Consider the following 20,850-nt stretch of genomic DNA (forward strand, 5'->3'; position numbering starts at 1 on the left):
CTCAAAAAACTAAGAGAAACCAAACCAAAAGAAAGCAACAAACAAACAAAAACTTAAAAGGGAACAGAGCTATGAAGTCAGTAGCTCCCGTCTGGGTGTGCAGTAAGTTCTGTGTGTGTCCAGCCTCTACCCCATTCTCATTCGTCTGCAAAAACTGCCGGGGACAGCAGCTCTCAGCTCGGAGCCCTGTTCCTAGCCCACGTCCCCGTGCTGGCACAACGGTGATGGATGGTGGCCCTACAGCTGACCAGAGTCGGGAACTTAATAAGCTCAGGGCTAGACTGCAGGACAGGGATCCAGATGCAGACCGGCCTGCTTTGTGATTTCCACGGTGCCTCCCTCCACCTCACCCCAGCAGCTTGTGTGCTCTGGGGAGGGCCCACGGGGATCCCCACCCTGGACATTCCCAGCTTTCAGGTCCTGCAAATGCAGAAGTTCCTCACGAGAGACAAAAGACCCTAGCTTAGTTCCCACAGCTTATACCGCTCTGCAGCTAGACAGAAGGGGCCGGCTTCCCTGCCAGCTCCGCTCCAGCTCCACTGCTGCTGAATGTGTGTGTACCTGCTGCGGACCCGGGTTCAGCTGTGCCCGGTCACCCATCCTTTTCTCACCGGTCCTTCACTCACCTCACCATGCCTTTCTGTCCCACCAAGTATCTGAAGAGGAACAGGCGCCTGTCCAGGGGTAAGTGAACAACCAGAATCCTAGGCCGGCTGTGAGGACAGCAGCCTGGGAACCTGGAGACTCATCCTTGCAGGGCAAGTGATATTTGCTGCCTCCAAGCCAGTAAAGAGAAACGAAGGAGGGAAGACCCACAGGCAAGTTCAGCCTGGTGTGCAGACTGGCAGGATGGGCAGCTAAGGCTGGGAATTCTGTGTGGGTGCCTCAGCTGGGTTGCCTGTCTGCCTGCGGTGGGTACTGTGAGCATTTCAGTCACCTTATCTCGTCTACTGTTGTCCATCTTTTGTCTTCTGTGAGTTCTGTGTGTTCCCTCTCTATGCCAGGCTCTCCCAGTGCTTAAGTGATACAAGATACAGACAAAGTGAAGGTGGGTTAATGAACAGCGTAAGTTTCTCATGTCAACATATTCTGTGTGCTTGAATGTACTGGATGCTGTGGCGCAGTGACGCCTGGCTAGGAGCGTGGGTGTGGTTGGAGGTGTGAGGTCAGGAAAGATTCCCGAAGGTGCCATTCAAAGAGAGACATGAATGAAGTGAGGGGCAAACCATGCCAGTGACTGGAAGCCTTCTGGGCACTGGGCAGGAAATGAGCAGATGCAAACCATGGCACACGCATAGCGGAAGCGGAAGCAGCCAGGGACCAAAGGGCAGGAGTGGGGAAGCAGGCCCTGGTGATGGTAGCAAAGCCATGGCTGGCATGGATGCTCCTGGGAGGGCCGAGCAAGGTGTCGGGCTGCTTTCAGTCTTAGCTGGGTCCCCGTGGCTTCTGCATTGGGAATAGATTTAAAGAGTCAGAAGAGAGATGCCCGGACACGATGCCAGTTCTCCAGTTGAGAGATGATTGTGATCTCAACCAGGTAGACAGTGAAAAGTGATCCAGTTCTGAACGTATTTTGAAAGATGAGCAAATAGGATTTGCTGGCAAGATAGGAGATGTGAGACTAGAAAGGAGGGTGTGTCTGTTTTCAACCTGAGTAACTGAAAGTTGGAGTTGCCCTCAGCCAAGAGCATGCATGGCTAAGTCATGTCCAGGGCAGGATGGTGGTGAGTTTGGAAGTCATTAACATATAGCCAGCATTAAAAGCCTTGCATAAAGCCAGTGAGTCCCCTCCAAGGAGAATGTGAGTATATGTAAGGGCAAGCAGAAAAGGTGCCACCCCCACCCCCCAGCTCTCTACTTTGTGCCTGACACTAAATGGATCCAGGTTTGATAGAACAGAGGGGGTCTCTTATGGACATGCCACATTATGCCTGTTCAGGATCACATGGCCGTGGCATTAAACAGTCAGACCCACAGACATTATAGATCTGATAGATCTCTATCAATGATTTCCAACACAAGGCGGTTTTGCCCCCCAAGGAGCATCTGGCAATGTGTGGAGGTGTTTGTTGCTGTCACAGCTTAACAGAGCAGGAGAGGCTGCTGCTAGTCTAGTGGGCAGAGGTTCACTTTAAACATCCTACTTATTATGCACAAAACAGACCCCCTCCCCTGAAAGAACCATCCGTCCCCAAATGCCGTTAGTGTTGGGACTGACTCCGCTCTCCTTGTATTTATCTGACTGTGGTAATAAAAGTGGACCTGCGGGTTTGCTAGCTGGTCTAGGTGCTAAACCAAGCTGATACTCCAGCTCATCCTCCGAAGAAGATAAGTACCTTGGCTTTCTCCGCCCCAAAGGTGTGGGACTTGGATGCTTTGGGGATTAAGTCCACGTGGTGCTCCACAGAGTAGAGCTAGGGGTTAATGCATGGTAGAGAGGAAGCAGCATAGTGTCTACACAGATTGGTTTAAAAAGAAGAGGAAGGCAGGGGGATGGCTCAGCTGTCAGATGGCTCAGGGGGACGAGCATTTGTGCCCAAGTCTGGTAGCCTGAGTTCAATCCCCAGAACCCACATGGTGGGAGAACTGACTCTCACAAGTTGTCCTTTGACCCCCACATGAGCATACTTGTGCATGTGTGAATATGTACACACACATGCACACACAAATAAATAATAATATAATAACATAATAAAGGGCCTTGAAAGATGACTCAGTGTTTGAGAGCGTTTGCCATTCTTGTGGAGGACCCAGGTTCCGTTCCAACATCCACATGGTGGTTTACAATTGTCTTAGGGTTTCTATTGTTGTGATAAAACACCGTGACAAGAAGCAACTTGAGGAGGAAAGGGTATTTATTGGCTGACACACGTCATGATCATAGTCCATCACTGAGGGACGTCAGGGCAGGAACTCAAAGCGGAAACCTGGAGGCAGGACCTGAAGCAGAGGCCACAGGAGAACACAGCTTACTGGCTTTCTGCTCGTAGCTTGCTTAGCCTGTTTTTTTGTTTTGTTGTTTTGTTTTATACAACTCAGGATCACCTGCCTAGGGGCTGGCACACCCCACTGTCATGAGCCCTCCCATATCAATCATTTCTCAAGAAAATGCGCTACAGGCAATCTGGATGGAGGCGTGTTCTCAACTGAAGTTTCTCTTTCTAGATGGCTATAGCTTATGTCAAGTTGACTTAAAACTACCCTGGACAGTGACCATCATAGTTCCAAATCCAGGGGATCAGGCACCCTCTGCTGTCCTCTGGACACTTCAGGCACACAGGGCACAAGGATTTTTAAAATGTAATAAAAATGTTTAGAAATAAGAGGGAAGGGCAGGAACAACAGCCGTAGACTGTCATCTTCCACGATGTATTTATTCCTGAAACACTGGCTGCCGCGTTTTTTCTTTGAATCTAGTGTTCATCTTTCCCAAGTACAGAGAGCAGGTAGGCGTAAACAGTTGGATGCTATGAAAGACCCTGATGTTTGTTTCGACAACCATCTGATCTTCCTTGCACTCCACTCCGTTACTACAAAGGTTTTGTACTGAGAAAAAACCGCACACGGGTGAATGAACCTGTGGTTGTATTTGGCCCTCTCCTTGTTCACTCATGTGTCTAACTTCTCTGTGAGCCCTGGCTTCTGCGTGTGTGAAACGCTTTGTAATATTCCTTCCTGTGGTGTCAATGAGGACTGTGTGTGACTGGGAATGTCAATACCTCCTACGTGTGTCACATGTAATGGGTCCCTTAGACACACAGGGATGTGACTCACTTCACTCACTTCACAGCGTGAAGCAAGAGGGACCAACTTGCTAGCTGTGGAAACAACTTTGCCCCAACACATGTCCATCTGAAGCCGTGTTGTCCATATGTCGGGCATTAGCTAATGAAGGGCCTCTGCACCAGGAGTTGAGAAACAGAGTGAGCCCTGTGTATGCTGTAGTTGACTGCCTTAAGGAAGTTTCCAGGCTGTGATATAGGAAAGGGACCCACAGATGGAGGCCACTGGCCTCCACAGGTAGAGACAGCGCAGCTGGGGGTCTGGGAGATCAAAGCACGAGAGCTTGCAGGGTAGAGTGTGAGAAGATGAAAGGGCCGCAGGGAGACAAAGCACCCACGAAGGCTCACTGTGGACCTGTCACCACATGCATCCGAGGAAACCACCCAAGACTGGGGAGAGAAGGATTTGAGGTGGCCGTGTCCACCCTCGCACAGGACGGAATGGTGCCTGTTCCCACCTGCCAGCCCGGAAAGCCATGCAGACATGGGACACTGGGTGGGACACACAGAGGGCTTTTCCCTCCACAGGGGAACCCCGGGCTCTGCCCTGAGCCCTCGAGCTCCACCCAGGAAACTCCTGCCATGAACCTAACTTCATCTCAGAGAAAGGTACAAGAGTCTTTATAGGAATATGAAGTCCCCAGCAGCCAACCATTGAAAAACCACGGTGCCTGGTACCTACTCAGAAACATCAGGGATGCGGCCAGCAGGAAGGTAAGGGCCAGAATGAGAGGGCAAGTCAGTCAGCCCACGACAGCAGAAATGACACACAATTAAAGCAGTTTTGTTAGAGCTGAATCCAATGTGTCCTAAGGGCTCAGTTGAGACGTGAGAGATACATAAAAACCATAATGATGCTGAAAGCCCAAGTCATATTTCCCGAGAGCAAGCCTTCAATCTGTGAATTGAAAAAAATAGCTCTCATGGGATAAACACGGAAGGCGAAAGGTTGGCGAGCTCGAAGCTGTAAAACTACATGTGTTTGTTATTATTTGGGGGGCTTTGTTTGTTTGGGGGTCAGGCTCTCACTAGTCTGAAAATTTGTGGCCCAGACCAGCTTCACACCTGTCAACCTCCTGCCTCAGCCTCCAGGGTACTGGGATTACAGGTGTGTGCCACCATGCCAGCCTCTGTAGTCGTTTTCTACTGGTGCTGTGACAAGTCACCACAGAACCAGTGTCTGAAACAACAGCTCCATCTGTGTGATGCCCGCGGTTCTGGAGGTTACAGGTCTGGTTTAAGTCAAGGGGTCACAGGGCTGAGCACTTCGGGGAGGTTATAGGGGAGAAGCCAGCTTCTCACCCTCTCCTAGATGCCACCCAGGTTCCTCAGCTCCTGACTTTCCTGTATCTTCGAAGCCATGGTGATTGATCAGGTCTTTTTGAGTGTGTCATTTTTGGTCCTCTGTACCCATTTTGTATCTGGTTTCTCCTTTACTTTGGAAGGCCGCTATGACTGCACTGGGCCAGTTAGCAATTTTGATTCCACTGACAAAATTGCAACTCTTCTGTGATATAGCCTAACCTACGCATGGGTTCCAGAGACTAGGATGGAAGTGCCTTAGAGAGGGGGCATTATTCTGCTGTAACACTACCCAAAAGTAAGTCTATAGAGAAAAAAAGTTCTTGGCACAAACATCTCATCAGTGAGCTGTGAAAGAACCTCCATGGTGTCTAGTGCACAGGTAATTGGAGTCATCGAGGGGCAGAGGAAAGGACGGACATGTTTATTTGAGTCACTAAAGACCAAAGGGACCTGGGCTTTATGAACACTACAGACTCACAAGTCTAAGCACTTCAATAACCCCATTCACAAGGAACGGGAGGAACCTGCAGGGAGGCACATCACAGTGAAACGGCTCGAAGCCAGTGAAGCAGACATAGAAAAAGGGTGTGAGCCGGGCGGTGGTGGCGCACGCCTTTAATCCCAGCACTCGGGAGGCAGAGCCAGGTGGATCTCTGTGAGTTCGAGGCCAGCCTGGTCTCCAAAGCGAGTACCAGGAAAGGCGCAAAGCTACACAGAGAAACCCTGTCTCGAAAAACCAAAAAAAAAAAAAAAGGGTGTGGTGAGCTGAAGCACGGGGCGGGGGAGTGGGCTGGGCAACAACCTCCAGAAAACAGGCAGAGGGAACCAGTCAACCTGACCTGTCACCCCTGAGAGTGCCTTTCAGAAACCATGACCCCTTCCCACTGTCCGAAGATTGAGGGTTAGTCACCGATAGCTGCATAGGACAAGGAAATCCAGCAGAAAGGTGACAGGCAGAGGTGACATAATGCCATCCATGTAGGACCTGGATTCTGTGAAGAGATGAGTGAACAGACATATGTCCTTCCCTTATAACTTAAATCTTTCCAAAATATGCAGACTTGTTAAGTAGAGACAGGGCTGTATACTGTGGAATATGCAGTGTCCTCGAACAGCAAATTGTAAGACAGGTGTAGCCAGAAAGTCAGGAATGACAGTGATGGAAATAACTCCTAAAAGGTCCCACAGGCATGTCCAACCTTTTGCCACTGTGATATGAAGCTGTCATCTGCAAATGTATTGATCCACATCCATAGCTCTCCTTGGACATGCTCATGGGCGCATGCCTGCAAGAGGTGTAAGGTCCCTCAGAGGTAATTAAAGATGTCTACTGTAGTCTTTAAAGTGCTCACTGCTGTGTGGTGGGAGAAGGGGAGAGAGGGCTTTGCTAACCAGCAACGTAAGAGATTGAATGGAATCATAAAAATAGTAAAATAGAGGCTGGAGAGGTGTCCCACAAGACCCAAGTTTGGATCCCAGCTCTAAATTGGACCATTCTCAAACTGCTCTAACTTCAGCTCCATGGAATCCAACACCTTCTTCTGGACTCTAAGAGCACCTGTATTCATGTTTACATACACACAGACACACACAGACACACACACACACACACACACACACACACACCCCACTATAAAACAACTTTTAAAATAATAAGACAGCTGGATGAAGTGACACACATCTGTAATCCCAGAATTTAGGAGGTAGAGACGGGAAAGTCAAGAGGATCTGGGCTATGTAATGAGACACTGTCACAAGTATCCCAAAAGAAAGAAAGTATAAAAAGGAGGGTAAAGGGACAATAAGTCCACCATTAAACAGAAGGGGGACTTAAACTCAAGCATACCGACACTCATAAAGAAACCTTCTTGGGTGAGACTAAAAAAAGCAAGTCCCAATCATCTGCCTGACAAGACATGCATGTAGAAGTTCCAGAGAAGTGTTTTTGAAATGGGCAAAGGTCTTGCCACCCTGACAGAAGTCACAGGGAAGCTGGGAGACCACACATCAGCGATTCTCACCCAGAGACTATTAGTGAGTGGGGCTGGGAGGCTGTAGATTCACCTACAGCTCTAACTATTTACGATCCTTCATATGGAACAAAAACTGATAGAAATCTAGAGAGAAATAGACAAAAACAGGATTCTAGCAGAGGATTTTAATAGCTCACCCCAATCATCGATAGAGCAAGTGAACAGAAAGCCAGGGCAGGGATCAGAGATCCTAAATGACTGCCCAAAGAGATCTGGCTGACTTTAGTAGACTCTCACCCCATACCACACCCAGCAGGACCATTTTTATTGGTTCACAGCATAGCTACCAAGACAAAATCATGGTCTGAGCCAAAATCAAATTTTAAGAAATATAAAATGACTCAAATCATATACATATGTTCTCTTTCTGCAGTGGAACTAAGTAAGAAATCAGTAACAGAAATGGTTCAGAGAAATCTTAACCCCACATTTGGAACTTACCCATTTCTAAAAAGAGAAGTGGAAAGTGTTTCGAACTGAATTAAAGAGAAAGTGTACCCCAAACTGGGGACTAGCTCTAAAGCAGAGTTTGGGGCGACAACAGCACCAGACACGGTAAGAAATGAAAAACAAACAAACCCGGAGCAAGCAGAGGAGAGCGAACTCGGAAGGCAGGGAGACAAGCAGGGCAGCATGCAGCCTGGCTGGCCTGCTCTGTAATCGGTTCTCACAGCGTGCCCAGGCCTCCTCATTCCCATTCTGGCCTGCTGGTTCAGTGCTTTTCTCAGTGTGGCAGAGTGGAGAAGCTGTGGCAGAGACTATCTGGCCTACAAACCTAAGATACTTACCATCTAACCTTTAAATAAAGTTTACTAACCAGCAGACCGATAGTCAAAGTCAGTTCAGCCAGAGGCCGTTTGAGGTCAGTAACGGGAACTGGAGTTTGGCGAGACTGACCTGGAAGAAAGGGACACAGATGACCAACCTCTCAAGGCCAGTGAGAAGGGACCCTTCAGGTTCTAAAAGGACGATGGACTGTGATAAACAACCTTATGCTGGCTCGTTTAGTAACACTGATGAAACATTCTCTATAAGACACAAACAGGGCGGTGGTGGTATACGCCTTTAATCCCAGCACTCGGGAGGCAACCTGGTCTCCAAAGCGAGTTCCAGGAAAGGCGCAAAGCTACAGAGAAACCCTGTCTCGAAAAACCAAAAAAAAAAAAAAAAAAAAAAAAAAAAAAGACACAAACAACCACAGTTTTGTATAGAAGCAAAATATGTATGTATTAAAGTGATTTCTTTGTTTGGTTGGGTTTTTTTGGGGGGGGGAGTGTTTTGTTTCTGTTTTTGTTTTTTTGGTGTTTTTGTTTTTTGAGACAGGGTTTCTCTGTGTAGCCCTGCTGTGCTGGAACTTGCTTTGTAGCCCAGGCTGGCCTTGAAATCAGAGATCCGCCTGTCTCTGCCTCCGAGTGCTGGGATTAAAGGCGTGCGCCACCACCACCCGGCTCTTAAAGCAAATTTTAAACCCTCTCCCTATAAAGAAAGGCCAAGAATAGGTGACTGCAGTGCTGAAGTCTACCAAACACTAAGGAATAAATAATAGAAATTCTACACAAAGTCTCCCCCCAGAAATTGAAAAAGAGAGAATTCTTAATTCTGTGAGGCCTGTGTTGTCCTGAAACCAAAGCTGGACAAAGAAATCTGGGCTGGCTGGTTTTGTGTATTAGCTTGACTCAAGCTAGGAGTCATCAGAGAGGAAGGAGCCTCAGTTGAGGAAATGCCTCCATGAGATTCAGCTGTAAGGCATTTTCTCAACTAGTTATTAATGGGGGAGGGTCCAGCCCATGGTGGGTGGCGCCATGCCTGGACTGCTGGTCCTGGGTTCTGTAAGAAAGCAGGCTGAGCAAGTCAGGGAAAGCAAGCCAGAAAGCAGCACCCCTCCATGGCCTCTGTATCAACTCCTGCCTCCAAGTTCCTGCCTTGTCTGAGTTCCTGTCCTGACTTCCTTCAGAGATGGGCAGCAATGTGGAAGTGTAAGCCAAATAAACCTGTTCCTCTCCAACCTGTTTTTTGGTTATGGTATTTTGTCACAGCAATAGAAACCTGACTAAGACAACACTATAGGGGAAAACAAACAAAAACAACAACACAGACCAACACCCCTTGTGAAGAGATAAGAAAACTTATGGATAAAATTTTGTCCAACTATATACAAACGGGTTAATACAAGATTAGCAAGGAGAAGATGTTCCAGGAGTATAAGGCTGGTTTAGTATTTGAAAATCCCTAAGTCTGCTATATTAACACACTAATAAATCCATAGGTTCATTTCAACAGATGTCCCAAGGAGCATTTTAAAACAAAAAGAGTGCCCATCTTTGTTAAAAGCTATAACATGCAGACTCTTGGCACCTGGGATAGGCCCCTGGTCAGGGAGGGATACAGCTCTGCACAAGGATGTCTGCCCACTTTTGAGATGGGCGGATGCACATTTTGTAGAATGGGAAACATATTGCGTGGGTGACCTTCTTTAAAAAAAATAATTTTAAAAATAGAAATTCACGATTGGGTACAAAAACAAAGTGCTGGTCAATTCCTAGATCTGTGGAATTCTGGGTCCCTTTCTTCTGGACTGTGCTGTGATGCTCTGAGGTCACACAGAAAGCTTCTGAAGGGATCAGGTTCTCCCCATCTAGGACCCCACGGTCTGTGTGGCCCACATGGTGACTGTCCTCTACCCCTGAGACCAAGCTGCTCTGAGCTGGCCGCTCATTGTCAGTGCCACGTCCATGGGTAAGACCACAGCCACAGGAGCACATATGAGCCTCCCGTTCCTTCCTCTCCACCTCGATGCCTCTGATGCCTGGTCACCCAGTGAACAAGGATTGTCTGTCTGTACCTGGGAGTATCTTGCTCAATACCCCCCTGAGCTTAGGGGTCCTTCTGCCCACTGGCCTGATGTCCCAGCCTCCATGCTCATAACACCCTCAGCAAGGTCATGCCCTCCCTGGGTACAGCTCTCACAGCAGTCTGCTGACGACCCTCTTCAGCTCTGGGCTGCTTGCTGTGACCCTAACATGCTGACGTACTCTTAGAAGGTGGTGAGAAGTGTGGTTTGGTGGACAAGCACCAAGACCTGGAATGCATGTTTCTAACTCTTAGGAACTATATGAGTGCAGGCAAGTTACTTAATTAGGCTGTGCCTCAGTTTCCTTGTCTATAAACTAGGAAGGATGGGCTAAGGTGTAGATAGCTCAGGGGTAAAGTAGTGAGAGACCCTGGCCCCTCAAAATATACTTGGTAACAGCACTGCTTTCAGTCCTTGTGAAGATGGGCAGAGGGTGGTTGTGTGCTCAGCAGAACTGTTCTGGAACTTTCCAGTGCTCAGGAAGCGTCTGCTCCCATCTGGGCTCCTTCCCTGGGCCACAGTCCCACAAGGAACAGTCCGGGGCTACCAGGGATCCCTGCCTGCCTTCTTCTGTCCCCTCTCATCCGCAGCACGTTGTCCTGGGTGGGATCCTACACAAGTAACAGTGTTTGGGGATGTGGAGGGTGAGGAAACCATTCTTGAAACTCCTGTAAATTGTCCAGAGAGCCCAGCATAAGTGGTTTTTGGAACATCAGAGTGATGGGCTCACTTGCAGAGGGCAACCTGGGAGCCAGGAGAGCTGCTGAGGGCGAGTTAGCTCCAAGGAGCCCAGCTCTCACCCCTCTCCCTCCTGCCTTCTAGCCGCCAGTAGACAACTCCTGAACATCGGGCTTAACATGTGGCCTCTGTAGCCGGGCGGTGGTGGCGCACGCCTTTAATCCCAGCACTCGGGAGGCAGAGCCAGGCAGATCTCTGTGAGTTCAAGGCCAGCCTGGGCTACCAAGTGAGTCCCAGGAAAGGCGCAAAGCTACACAGAGAAACCCTGTCTCGAAAAACCAAACAAAAAACAAAAAACAAAAAAACAAAAAAAAAAAACATGTGGCCCCTGTAACCTTGGTGCTTACAAGGAATCTGATGTGTGGGGTGGTCAGCTACATGGAGGGTAAAGCGCAGTGAGTGTCACACACAGCGGGCGACCCTGATTTAGGCAAAACACAGTGAAGCTGCTCTAGGGACTGAACTTCTTTGAGTGGCCCTGAAATAGGCATGTCCCCCAGGAATGTCCTGTTATACTTACATGACTTCTGTTTTGATATGGACTCAAATGAACAAATACAAACAAACCAAATTGAGAGCAAGGGTCTAGAAAAAAGAAAACTCAGAAAGGACCCCCATGGAAAGGCCTGTGAGGTGTGGGAAGAGATTGGCTGCATACTATAAGCAAGAGCTGGGCTCACAGATGTCCAGAGGGGACCTGCTCTCCTATCTGGGGACCCTGCAGTAAGCCTTGTCTTTCTGTCTTGCAGGTGGTGCCGGGGAGCGGGAGAAGGTGCCAGCCAACCCTGAGGCGCTCCTGCTCATGGCCAGCTCCCAGCGTGACATGGAGGACTGGGTGCAGGCCATCCGACGTGTCATCTGGGCCCCACTGGGCGGAGGTACTTCCCGAAACTCGCATGCCCACCCTGTAGAACCCCTGTCTACAGGTAATCTTGTCCTCTTGCCCCGAGCCCCCAAGTTCTCTCTTGCTTGGGCCTTGCTGGATGCTGCATCTTGCATGTCTGACGGCAGCCTGGTCCTTCTGCTACTGTCCTTGAAGTCATGCCTCCAGCCTAGTACTTAGCCCCCCTGGCAGGGGACATGAGCATATGGCCTTTACATGCTAGTCTCCTTGCATCTAGATACCCTGCTGAATGCTGAGTGGCCTTCACACACAGTGCAGGTGGGCTACACACTACCCTGTGTTCATATCCAATTCCTCAGTCTTCACCATTCCCTTTTCCTAGGCCTCCCTGCCACACTGGAACCCAACCCTGAACCCTGTGCCCACTTCCTGTTCTTAATCTGCTGTTTGCTTGCTTGTTCATGCAAAGCATTCAGTTAGTGGTAAATGATACCTGGTCTATCCCAGGGACCTGGGAACTCAGTGGTGAACAGAGCAGGTGGTGTCCCTGACTCCCACGCCTTGCTGTCTGCCACAGTCTATAGACAAGACAGACAAGTACACATATCTGAGGTGTTCATGAGTGAGAGATGCAAGGGAGCAAAGGGACTGGGAAGTGGAGATGAGGACATTGGGAGGGGAGGGGAGAGAGGTGGCTGGGCAGTGGGGCCGTGGAGGGCAGTGTTTAGACGTCACTGGGGATGCCACAGGGCACCGGGGACAGTGGACTTAGATTGAAAGCCTTTTAGTCATCCAGTAAGGAGAGGACCACAAAGACAAGAGTGGCCATAGCAGGCTGGGACAGAGTGAAACAAGCAGAGATGGGGGGACGTGGGGTGCTGGCTGCGGATGAATTCTAAAGGGAGCTTCTGGGCTTTGTCCAGGTCTGGTCCTGGGAGAAAAGAAAGCGCTGACTGCAGACACAAGGCTGTCTTAATAGGTTGTTGTCTATATGAAGTCATCTCCAAGAGTGTTCATGACAGTGTCACCATGTTGGGGTGAGGGGAAAGAGGGCACAACCCCCTGGTTCTAGCCATGGTGTGGACATCCTCATTTCCTGTAACATTCGTCAGGCAGGGACGGATCCTCACCTTTGGGAGTTCCAAGCCCACATCCAGATCTGACAAGCCCTGTGCCTTCCACCTCCTACCTGACCAGCTCTTCTCTTTTATTGCTGGCTATGACCTTCCTGATCACCTTCACTAAGTCTTGTGTAGAAGAGTAAATGTAATGTTGGAAGTTACGATGGTTCTTCTGTTGCCCCTCACTGGGGCAGCCTCATGATCACCGCTGAGTTGACCCACAGACCATTTAGTGGCCTCGGAAGACCAGAGCCACCGAAAGACGACCTCTGTAGCCTCCAGGGACCTCTTTTTGTGCCAGGACATTGAAAGTGAAGCCAAAGGAGCAGAGCAGAATCCGGAGCAGACATCATGTGCTTTGGCTGTGGCTCATAAGAGGCAATGAGCACCAGAGGGAGTTTACAGAGAGGAGAAGGACCGATCTATACCTAGTAAACCAAGGCCATGCATTCTATAAAAGTCAGTTCGGAGTTGGACAGGGAAGCAGTGGGTTAAGGAGAGGTTTGTAACGTGTGAACCCATCATGATTCTCTACTCAATAAGGCAAAGGTGAATCAATAGAAACATGGGCATGGCTTGAATGAGCACGTTGCAAAGAAGCAGTTCTCATGGTCTGTGAACATGGTGAGTGGGCTCAAGCTCCTTGGTCACCAAAGAAACGTGAATTAGGCCCCATGATACCTCTACTTGTCACCCAAGTCTTGCATACATCTATAACTGGTTTGTTTTTTTTTTCTCTCTAGCTCTTTGGGGGCCCAACACCCAGCTCACAAATAAATCACACAGAGTCTTATTCTTTCTTATGAATGCCTGGCCTTAGCTTGGCTTGTTTCTTGCCAGCTTTTCTTAAATTATCCCATCTATCTTCTGCCTTTGGGCTTTTTACCTTTCTATATGCCTTTCTTTACTTCTCACTCCTTGGCTTGCCGTGTAGCTGGGTGGCTGGTCCCTGGAGTCCTCCTCTCCTTTCACTCTTCCTCCCTCTTCTCTTTTTCTCCTTCTATTTATTCTCTCTGCCTGCCAGTCCCACCTATTCTTTCTCCTGCCTTGCTATTAGACATTTAGCTCTTTATTAGACCAATCAGGTGTTTTAGACAGGCACAGTAACACAGCTTCACAGAGTTAGACAAATGCAACATGAAAGAATGCAACACATCTTTGCATCATTAACCAAATATTTCACAGCATAAAAGAATGTAACACATCTTAAACTAACACTCCACAACAATTATGAGCAGGGAAGTTGCTTGGAGGTATCTGGTAAAGTCACTGCTGTGACACACAGGATTCAGCATTTCCCTTGGCAAACAGATCCCATATAGAGATGTGCACAGTTCCAGGAAATGCAGCAAGGTTTCACAGCCCTGAATTTATGGTCCCAAACTAACTCTAGCACTTAGCAACCTTATGGGTAAATAACTAACTCATTCTTACAGTGGGAAGCTCTACAGTGGGTTGAAGGAATCCACCAGAGCCCCACCCAATAGCCTATATTAAAATTATGAAACTGTGGAACTGAAGAAGCCAATCACAAAGTGGCATACTAGGATTCCCTTGATGAACGTGAGATGAATGGTAACGCAGAGGGAATGATAGCATTTATGGGTGGTTAGGAGCAAAGGAAAACAGAGAAATGAATGCCTCCAAAGGATAAGAAGGAGCTGGGCTTGGTGGCACACACCTTTTAATCCCAGCACTCAGGAGGCAGAGACAGGCAGATCTCTGTGAGTTCCAGGCCAGCTTGGGCTACAAAGCAAGTTCCAAGACAGCCAGAGCTGTTACACAGAGAAACCCTGTCTCGAAAAACACCGAAGGGGTGGGGGAGGGGAGGGCGGATAAGAAGGAAGGAGAAGAGAAGGGCATCCGAGTTCTTTAATGTTCTCTAGCTTGATTGGAGTAGCTGTTACACAGATATGTATAAACGTATAAATCCATTCATTTCATTATTTTTTGAGGGGTGTACATATGCACTGTAAAAAAGAGATGAGGAACTAAGTGTAAACAAGGGATTGAGTAATTTGCTCAAGATGATAAAGCCAGTTAGGTGCAGATGTCAGTGCTGGCTTTAGGGACCTGGCTTGGTACCAGCCTATGCAGTATGTGGAAAGGCACCCACTCCGAGCTTGCCTGCATGCAGTGGCACAGCCCACGTGTCCATCACTCCCTGCACGAGCAGAATGGGGAGTATTGATAGCCTTGCTCTTCCCACCAGGCCTGGGTTTTCTGTGACCCAGAAGGCCATGTGCTGTATGTAGAAGAAACATGGACACTAAACAGGAACTGTCACCCAAGCTACCCAGTGGAAATGGAGAAGCCCCAGGTGGGAGTGAAGCCAGACATGTCTGGGCAAGCCTGAAGCTTGCAGGTGGGCCAGTAGGCACCACAGGTTTCCTGGCAGAGTCATTGTTAGCCTGGTTATGGGAGGCTTAGAGGATCAGTCCTCCTCTGTCCCTGTGGGAGTCCTTTCTAGGTTGTCTGTTGTGGTAGTAGTCAGCCACCTCGGACAGGCAGACAACATGCCTGCTGCAGAAGGAAGAGCCTGCCATCCTTAGAGAGAAGAAAGGTAGACAGTGGGTACTGTCAAGAGCCTTCCCGGAGTGGCTTTGTGGCAGTCACTCACTCAGCTAGCCACAAGTGTGTCCTTAGGACTGGGGAGTTGGCCATGAGCAGGTCAGAAAGGCCTAGTCTGCATGGCGCTCGTTTTCTAGTAGGGGAGGGGACCATAGCAAGCTAAGAACCCAGTGCAGGCAGCGGTCAGTGCAGCACACTCAGGCTGGAGACAATGGTCAGTACAGTGCACTCAGGCCAAAGGCAGCGGTCAGTGCAGCGCACTCAGGCTGGAGACAATGGTCAGTACAGTGCACTCAGGCCAAAGGCAGCGGTCAGTGCAGCGCACTCAGGCTGGAGACAATGGTCAGTACAGTGCACTCAGGCCAGAGACAGCGGTCAGTGCAGAGCACTCAGGCCGGAGACAGTGGTCAGTGAAGTGCACTCAGGCTGGAGACAATGGTCAGTACAGTGCACTCAGGCTGGAGACAGTGGTCAGTGCAGTGCACTCAGGCCAGAGACAGCGGTCAGTGCAGTGCACTCAGGCCGGAGACAGCGGTCAGTGCAGTGCACTCAGACCAGAGGCAGCGGTCAGTGCAGTGTATTCAGGCCAGAGACAGAGGTCAGTGCAGTGCACTCAGGCCAGAGGCAGCAGTCAGTGCAGCGTACTCAGGCCAGAGACAGTGGTTAGTGCAGTGTAGTCAGGCTGGAGACAGTGGTCAGTGCAGTGTACTCAGGCCGGAGGCAGCGGTCAGTGCAGTGTAGTCAGGTCGGAGGCAGCAGTCAGTGCGGCGCACTCAGGCCAGAGGCAGCGGTCAGTACAGCGCACTCAGGCCGGAGGCAGCAGTCAGTGCAGTGTTCTCAGGCCAGAGGCAGCGGTCAGTGCAGTGTTCTCAGGCCAAGGGCAGCGGTCAGTGCAGTGTAGTCAGGTCGGAGACAGCGGTCAGTGCAGCGCACTCAGGCCGGAGGCAGCGGTCAGTGCAGTGTAGTCAGGTCAGAGGCAGCGGTCAGTGCAGTGTAGTCAGGTCAGAGGCAGCGGTCAGTGCAGTGTAGTCAGGTCGGAGACAGCGGTCAGTGCAGTGTAGTCAGGTCAGAGACAGCGGTCAGTGTAGTGTACTCAGGCTGGAGTGGGCATGGGACTGGAGTTCGGTAACACCTGAATGACCAAAATGAAGCAGCACACGACAAGTGCTGGCCCAGGAAGTGCATGATGCTGATGAGCAGCCTAGAAAGGCAGCCAGGGAGGCCAGGGAGGACTGAGTGAAGGGGACAGAGAAGGAGGGAGACCAGGAGAAGGGTTTGTCATCATGCTGAGGCAGCTGTCTCCCCAGGGTAGAGAGAGAAGCCACAGGACCTGACAGTCCCTGCGACTGCTGTGCTGAGAAAGAAAGGATGAGGGAGGGAGACAGGGTAGGAACTTACTCAGGACCAGGAGCGAGGCTGGCAAGCACAGTGGGCATCACATATCCGTGGGCTCAGCTGCAGACTGGAAACTGGAGACATTACCATTCATTACCTTTTAAACAGAAGAACCTAACAGTGATTACATAGCATTTACATTAAATACAAATAACCCACAGATAACATATATAAAAAAGTATATTTAAAGTGTAATTTCAGGGCCTAGAGAGATGGCTCAGTGGTTAAGAGTATTTGCTGCTCTTCCGGGGGACCTGAGTCCAGTCCCCAGCACTCACATCAGGTGTCTTACAACCACCTGTAACTTCAGCTCTAGGGGATCTTCTGGCCTACACATTTATGATAACACATACACACACACACACACACACACACACACACACACACACACACGTATATACATAAAGACACAAAAATATACACATAAATAAAAAAATCAAATTAAAGTATAAATTCAGTGGTAGAGCACCTTCCTAGCATGCGCAAGGCCCTCACTTTGATTCCCCCAGCACTACAAAATGAAAAAGGACATAGAATTGGAAAGCTATGCATAGGTTACTTGCAAATATGACACCAATTTTCCACAAGGGACTTGGGTATCCTCTAGTTTTGGTATCCCTGGGAATCTAGAGCTGATCTCCATAGATATTGCAGGCTGACTGCCATTGAATTCTTCATTTTTGCTGAAGGTAGAACCGGTAAGTATTTCCCACGTGGGATGAATGTAAGCGAGGGAACGAGGAACTCGCAGTTTGGGCAGGGTATTTTGACTAAGCACTAAGACAGATTAGCTAATAAAATACACAATACAAGGACTACCAGAGATGCAGTTGTTTGGGTGACTGGGGCTTAGTTTGAAGTGTGTATTAGATGCTGAAATTTGGGTGTCCATATTTACGTCTTGTAATTAGAGGGTGTGTCGGGGGAACCAGGCTGGAGTGAGAATTGTCAGGCTGCTGGCTTCAGAAGCCATGAGGATTCATGAGACTCAAGCATGGTAACCGGACAGCAAAGGATACGCTTGAACTACTGCCAGGCAGTGATGGCGCAACGCCTGTAATCCCAGCACTCGGGCGGCAGAAGCACGTGGATCTCAATGAGTTCCAGGCCAGCCTGGTCACCAGAGGGAGTTCCAGGACAACCAAGGCTATACAGAGAAAAAGAGGAGGAGGGGGGGGGGAGGAGGAGGAGGAGGAGGAGGAGGAGTCAGGTCATCAGGGTCAGTGGTACCAAGTGCTGACTGATCCCCCGAGTAGGGTGCAGTTGAGCATGTTCATTGGCTTGGCTGAGTTTGGTCACAGTGGTCATGACAAATGACAGTGGGGACTGGGTGTGTGTGTGTGCACAGCAGCTCTTTCAGAAAGTCTTGTAAAGAGAGAGGATAGGACAGTGGCTGGAGTAGCAAGCTGAATAAGGACGGTAGGAAGGTTTGCATGGGATACAAAATAGTATTGCAAAAGGCTGATGGAGAGGGTCAGAGCACCCAGGTTTCCAGGTATGGAATAATCAGGGGGTCTTAGCACAGTGATTCTAGCATCAGGACACTTAAAAATCCACGAATGTAATAGTATATCAGTGTCTAAAGACAAAACTTACATGTTCATTCATTAGACTCAGAAAAGTGGTTTCTCTCCAAATGGAACATAACATGAGAAGAGGCGTCTCTCCAAGCCCCAGGGGTGGGAATGGGGAGACGGCGGGTACAGTGCTCACTTTGTAAGCATAATGACCCGGATTCAATCCCCAGCATCCGTGTTAAAAAACCCCATGTGGTGGTGGTTTAATTCCAACACTGGGGAGGCAGAGACAGGAGGATTTCCTCAGACTCACTGGCCAGCCAACCGAGTCTGAAAATGGCAAACTCTAGTACCTCAGTGAGAGTATGTCTTAAAAGTAAGGTAGACGACATTCCTGAGGAACGACACTTGAAATGGATCCCTCTGGCCTACATGTGCACCGACACCACCACCAGGACCACCCACCATCACTACCACCACCACCACACACAGGGCTGGAACGAGGCCTCAGTTGGTAAAGTGCTGTCGTGCAGGTGTGAGGACCTGAGTCTGGTCCCCAGCACCCACATAGAAGTTAGACCTGGCAGCATGCACCTGCTGCCCCAGCACTGGGGAGGTAGAGACAGACAGGAAGATCCATTCTAGCCTGATTGGTTAAGTGAGAGACCCTATCTCAAAAATTGGGTGGGGACTGCCAAGATGGCTGAAGGCACTTGCCACCAAACCTGAAGACCTGAGTTTGATCCCCAGAACTCACATAGTGGAAGGAGAGAGCAAACTCCCACAAACTGTCCTTTGGCCTCCACACATGTACACACACACACACACACACACACACACACACACACACACACACACTGAATAAAAGGGACAGGAAGGTAGAAAGCAGTAGAAGAAGACACAATCCTAGACCTCTGGCCCCCACTTGTACACACATACATGAGCACACACACACACACACACGTATGTCCATACACTTACACACAGCCCCACAGGTAACCTCAGACTTGAGGGAGGACCACTGTATGCTTCCAGCATGGACTGGAGGTGTTGGCCTGGCTATTAGACAAAACTCATAATGAAAAGCAACCCGACTGGAGAACGGGGAAGATATCTCTGTTTATTCACGATATGAACTTTCCCCTTCCACTTCCCTGATTTAAAAAAAAAAAGATTAATTTTAACTTGTGTGTATGTGTGCCATGTTTTTGTGGGTACCCCGGGAGGCCAGAAGATGGTATTGAATCTCCTGGAGCTGGAGTTACAAGCAGTTGTGAATTGCTTGATGAAGAATTGCTCACGAGTCAAACTCAGGTCCTCTGAAGAGCAGCAAATGCTGTTAACCACTGAACCATGTTCCGTCCATCCCCAGCATGATGTTGTACATAGAAAGTCCTCAGAAATCTACCAGAAAGTGATTTGAACCTATGAAACAAAACCAAACAAACCACAATAAAACCCCAGCCAGTCAGTGGTGGCGCACGCCTTTAATCCCAGCACTCGGAGCAGAGGCAGGTGGATCTCAGTGAGTTCAAGGCCAGCCTGATCTACAGAGCAAGTTCCAGGACAGCCAGAGCTACAAGGAGAAACCTGTCTCAAGAAAAAAACAACAACTCAGATTTGCAGAATAAAAGTCAATGTATAATAATCAATTATATTTGTATGAAGTAGCAGTAATAAAATAGAAAATGAAATTAGGAATAAAATACTTGGAAATACATTTAACTTTTACCCTAAAAACAACAGAGCATTATTGAAACTGAAGACTCGGATCAGTGGACAGATCTCCCATGTTTGTGCATCAGAAGCTTTTCATTAAGAAGAGGGAGCCTTTGGGGCTGGAGAGATGGTTAAGAGTGCTTGCTGCTCTTGAGAGACCTGAGTTCAGTTCCCAGCACCCACACCAGGCAGCTCACAACTACCTGTGACTCCAGTGCCAGGGGATACAATGCCCCCTTTGGGCCTCCATGGGTCCTTATACTCAGGTGTACATACACACAGACACACTCAAGTACACAGAGAAATAAAATCTTAGACTGAAAAGGAGGGACAATCCCCAGCCCAACCACTGGACTTCTGCACCAAGTTAAAGGGACACACACTGGCTAAGAATCAGTGGGGAAGGACACGCCAGCTCTCTAGGAGGAGAGATAATGTCAGATGTCCCTAGAGCTGTCTCAGTATCTGACGGGCGGCCAGCCCCTCAAAGCCTGGGATTTATGTGCACATGAAAGGTGCTCTGGAAAGCCGACTGTGACAGGCAGAGTGGGGTGAAGGCCTGGCACCGGTTTATGATCCGAGTGTGACCTAGCTCTGCTGCTCTGAACCTGGACATTTCCCTGGACCTCTGTGATGACTGCAACCTACAAGGTCCCCCCTCTCCTCCGGGATCCGCACAGCTTTGTATCAGCTCTCTGCTTTCTGCTCATCTTTGCTTATCCTTCTCTTCTTCTTGTGCCCTGGTCACACTGAACTCTTCAGCTGTCCCTTCAGTGATGGTGGCACCTGCCGGAAGGACTGGGGTACCTTTGTACGAACAGCATCCAGCACTGGAGGACTGTAGAAGAACTGGGTACCCACAGGGGTTAGGGTTACTCAGGTACAGGTGTCTCTTCACACCGGACATAGGTCAGGAGAATCAGCTGCGGTTTGTGGCATAGTTGATTCAATACACCCGTGGACAGCTGGCATGA

General features: G+C 49.2%; 1 protein-coding gene across 9 annotated transcripts in view; it reads left to right on the forward strand.

Annotated features, from left to right (window-relative positions):
- Positions 1–20,850, forward strand: part of Arhgap22 (Rho GTPase activating protein 22) — a 165,990-nt gene that overhangs the window by 122,682 nt on the left and 22,458 nt on the right. For 7 of the 9 annotated variants that reach the window (XM_052733919.1, XM_052733917.1, XM_052733909.1 and 4 more), the window contains one exon: positions 11,459–11,635. In XM_052733919.1, the coding sequence (XP_052589879.1) occupies positions 11,459–11,635 (177 nt within the window). The remainder of the gene's footprint in view (positions 1–11,458; positions 11,636–20,850) is intronic. The other 2 variants (XM_052733913.1, XM_052733915.1) reach the window with 1 other exon arrangement.

Source organism: Peromyscus californicus, unplaced genomic scaffold, assembly GCF_007827085.1.
Source record: "Peromyscus californicus insignis strain IS unplaced genomic scaffold, ASM782708v3 Scaffold_12__1_contigs__length_115047231, whole genome shotgun sequence".
In the NCBI taxonomy this organism is placed as follows: domain Eukaryota; kingdom Metazoa; phylum Chordata; class Mammalia; order Rodentia; family Cricetidae; genus Peromyscus; species Peromyscus californicus.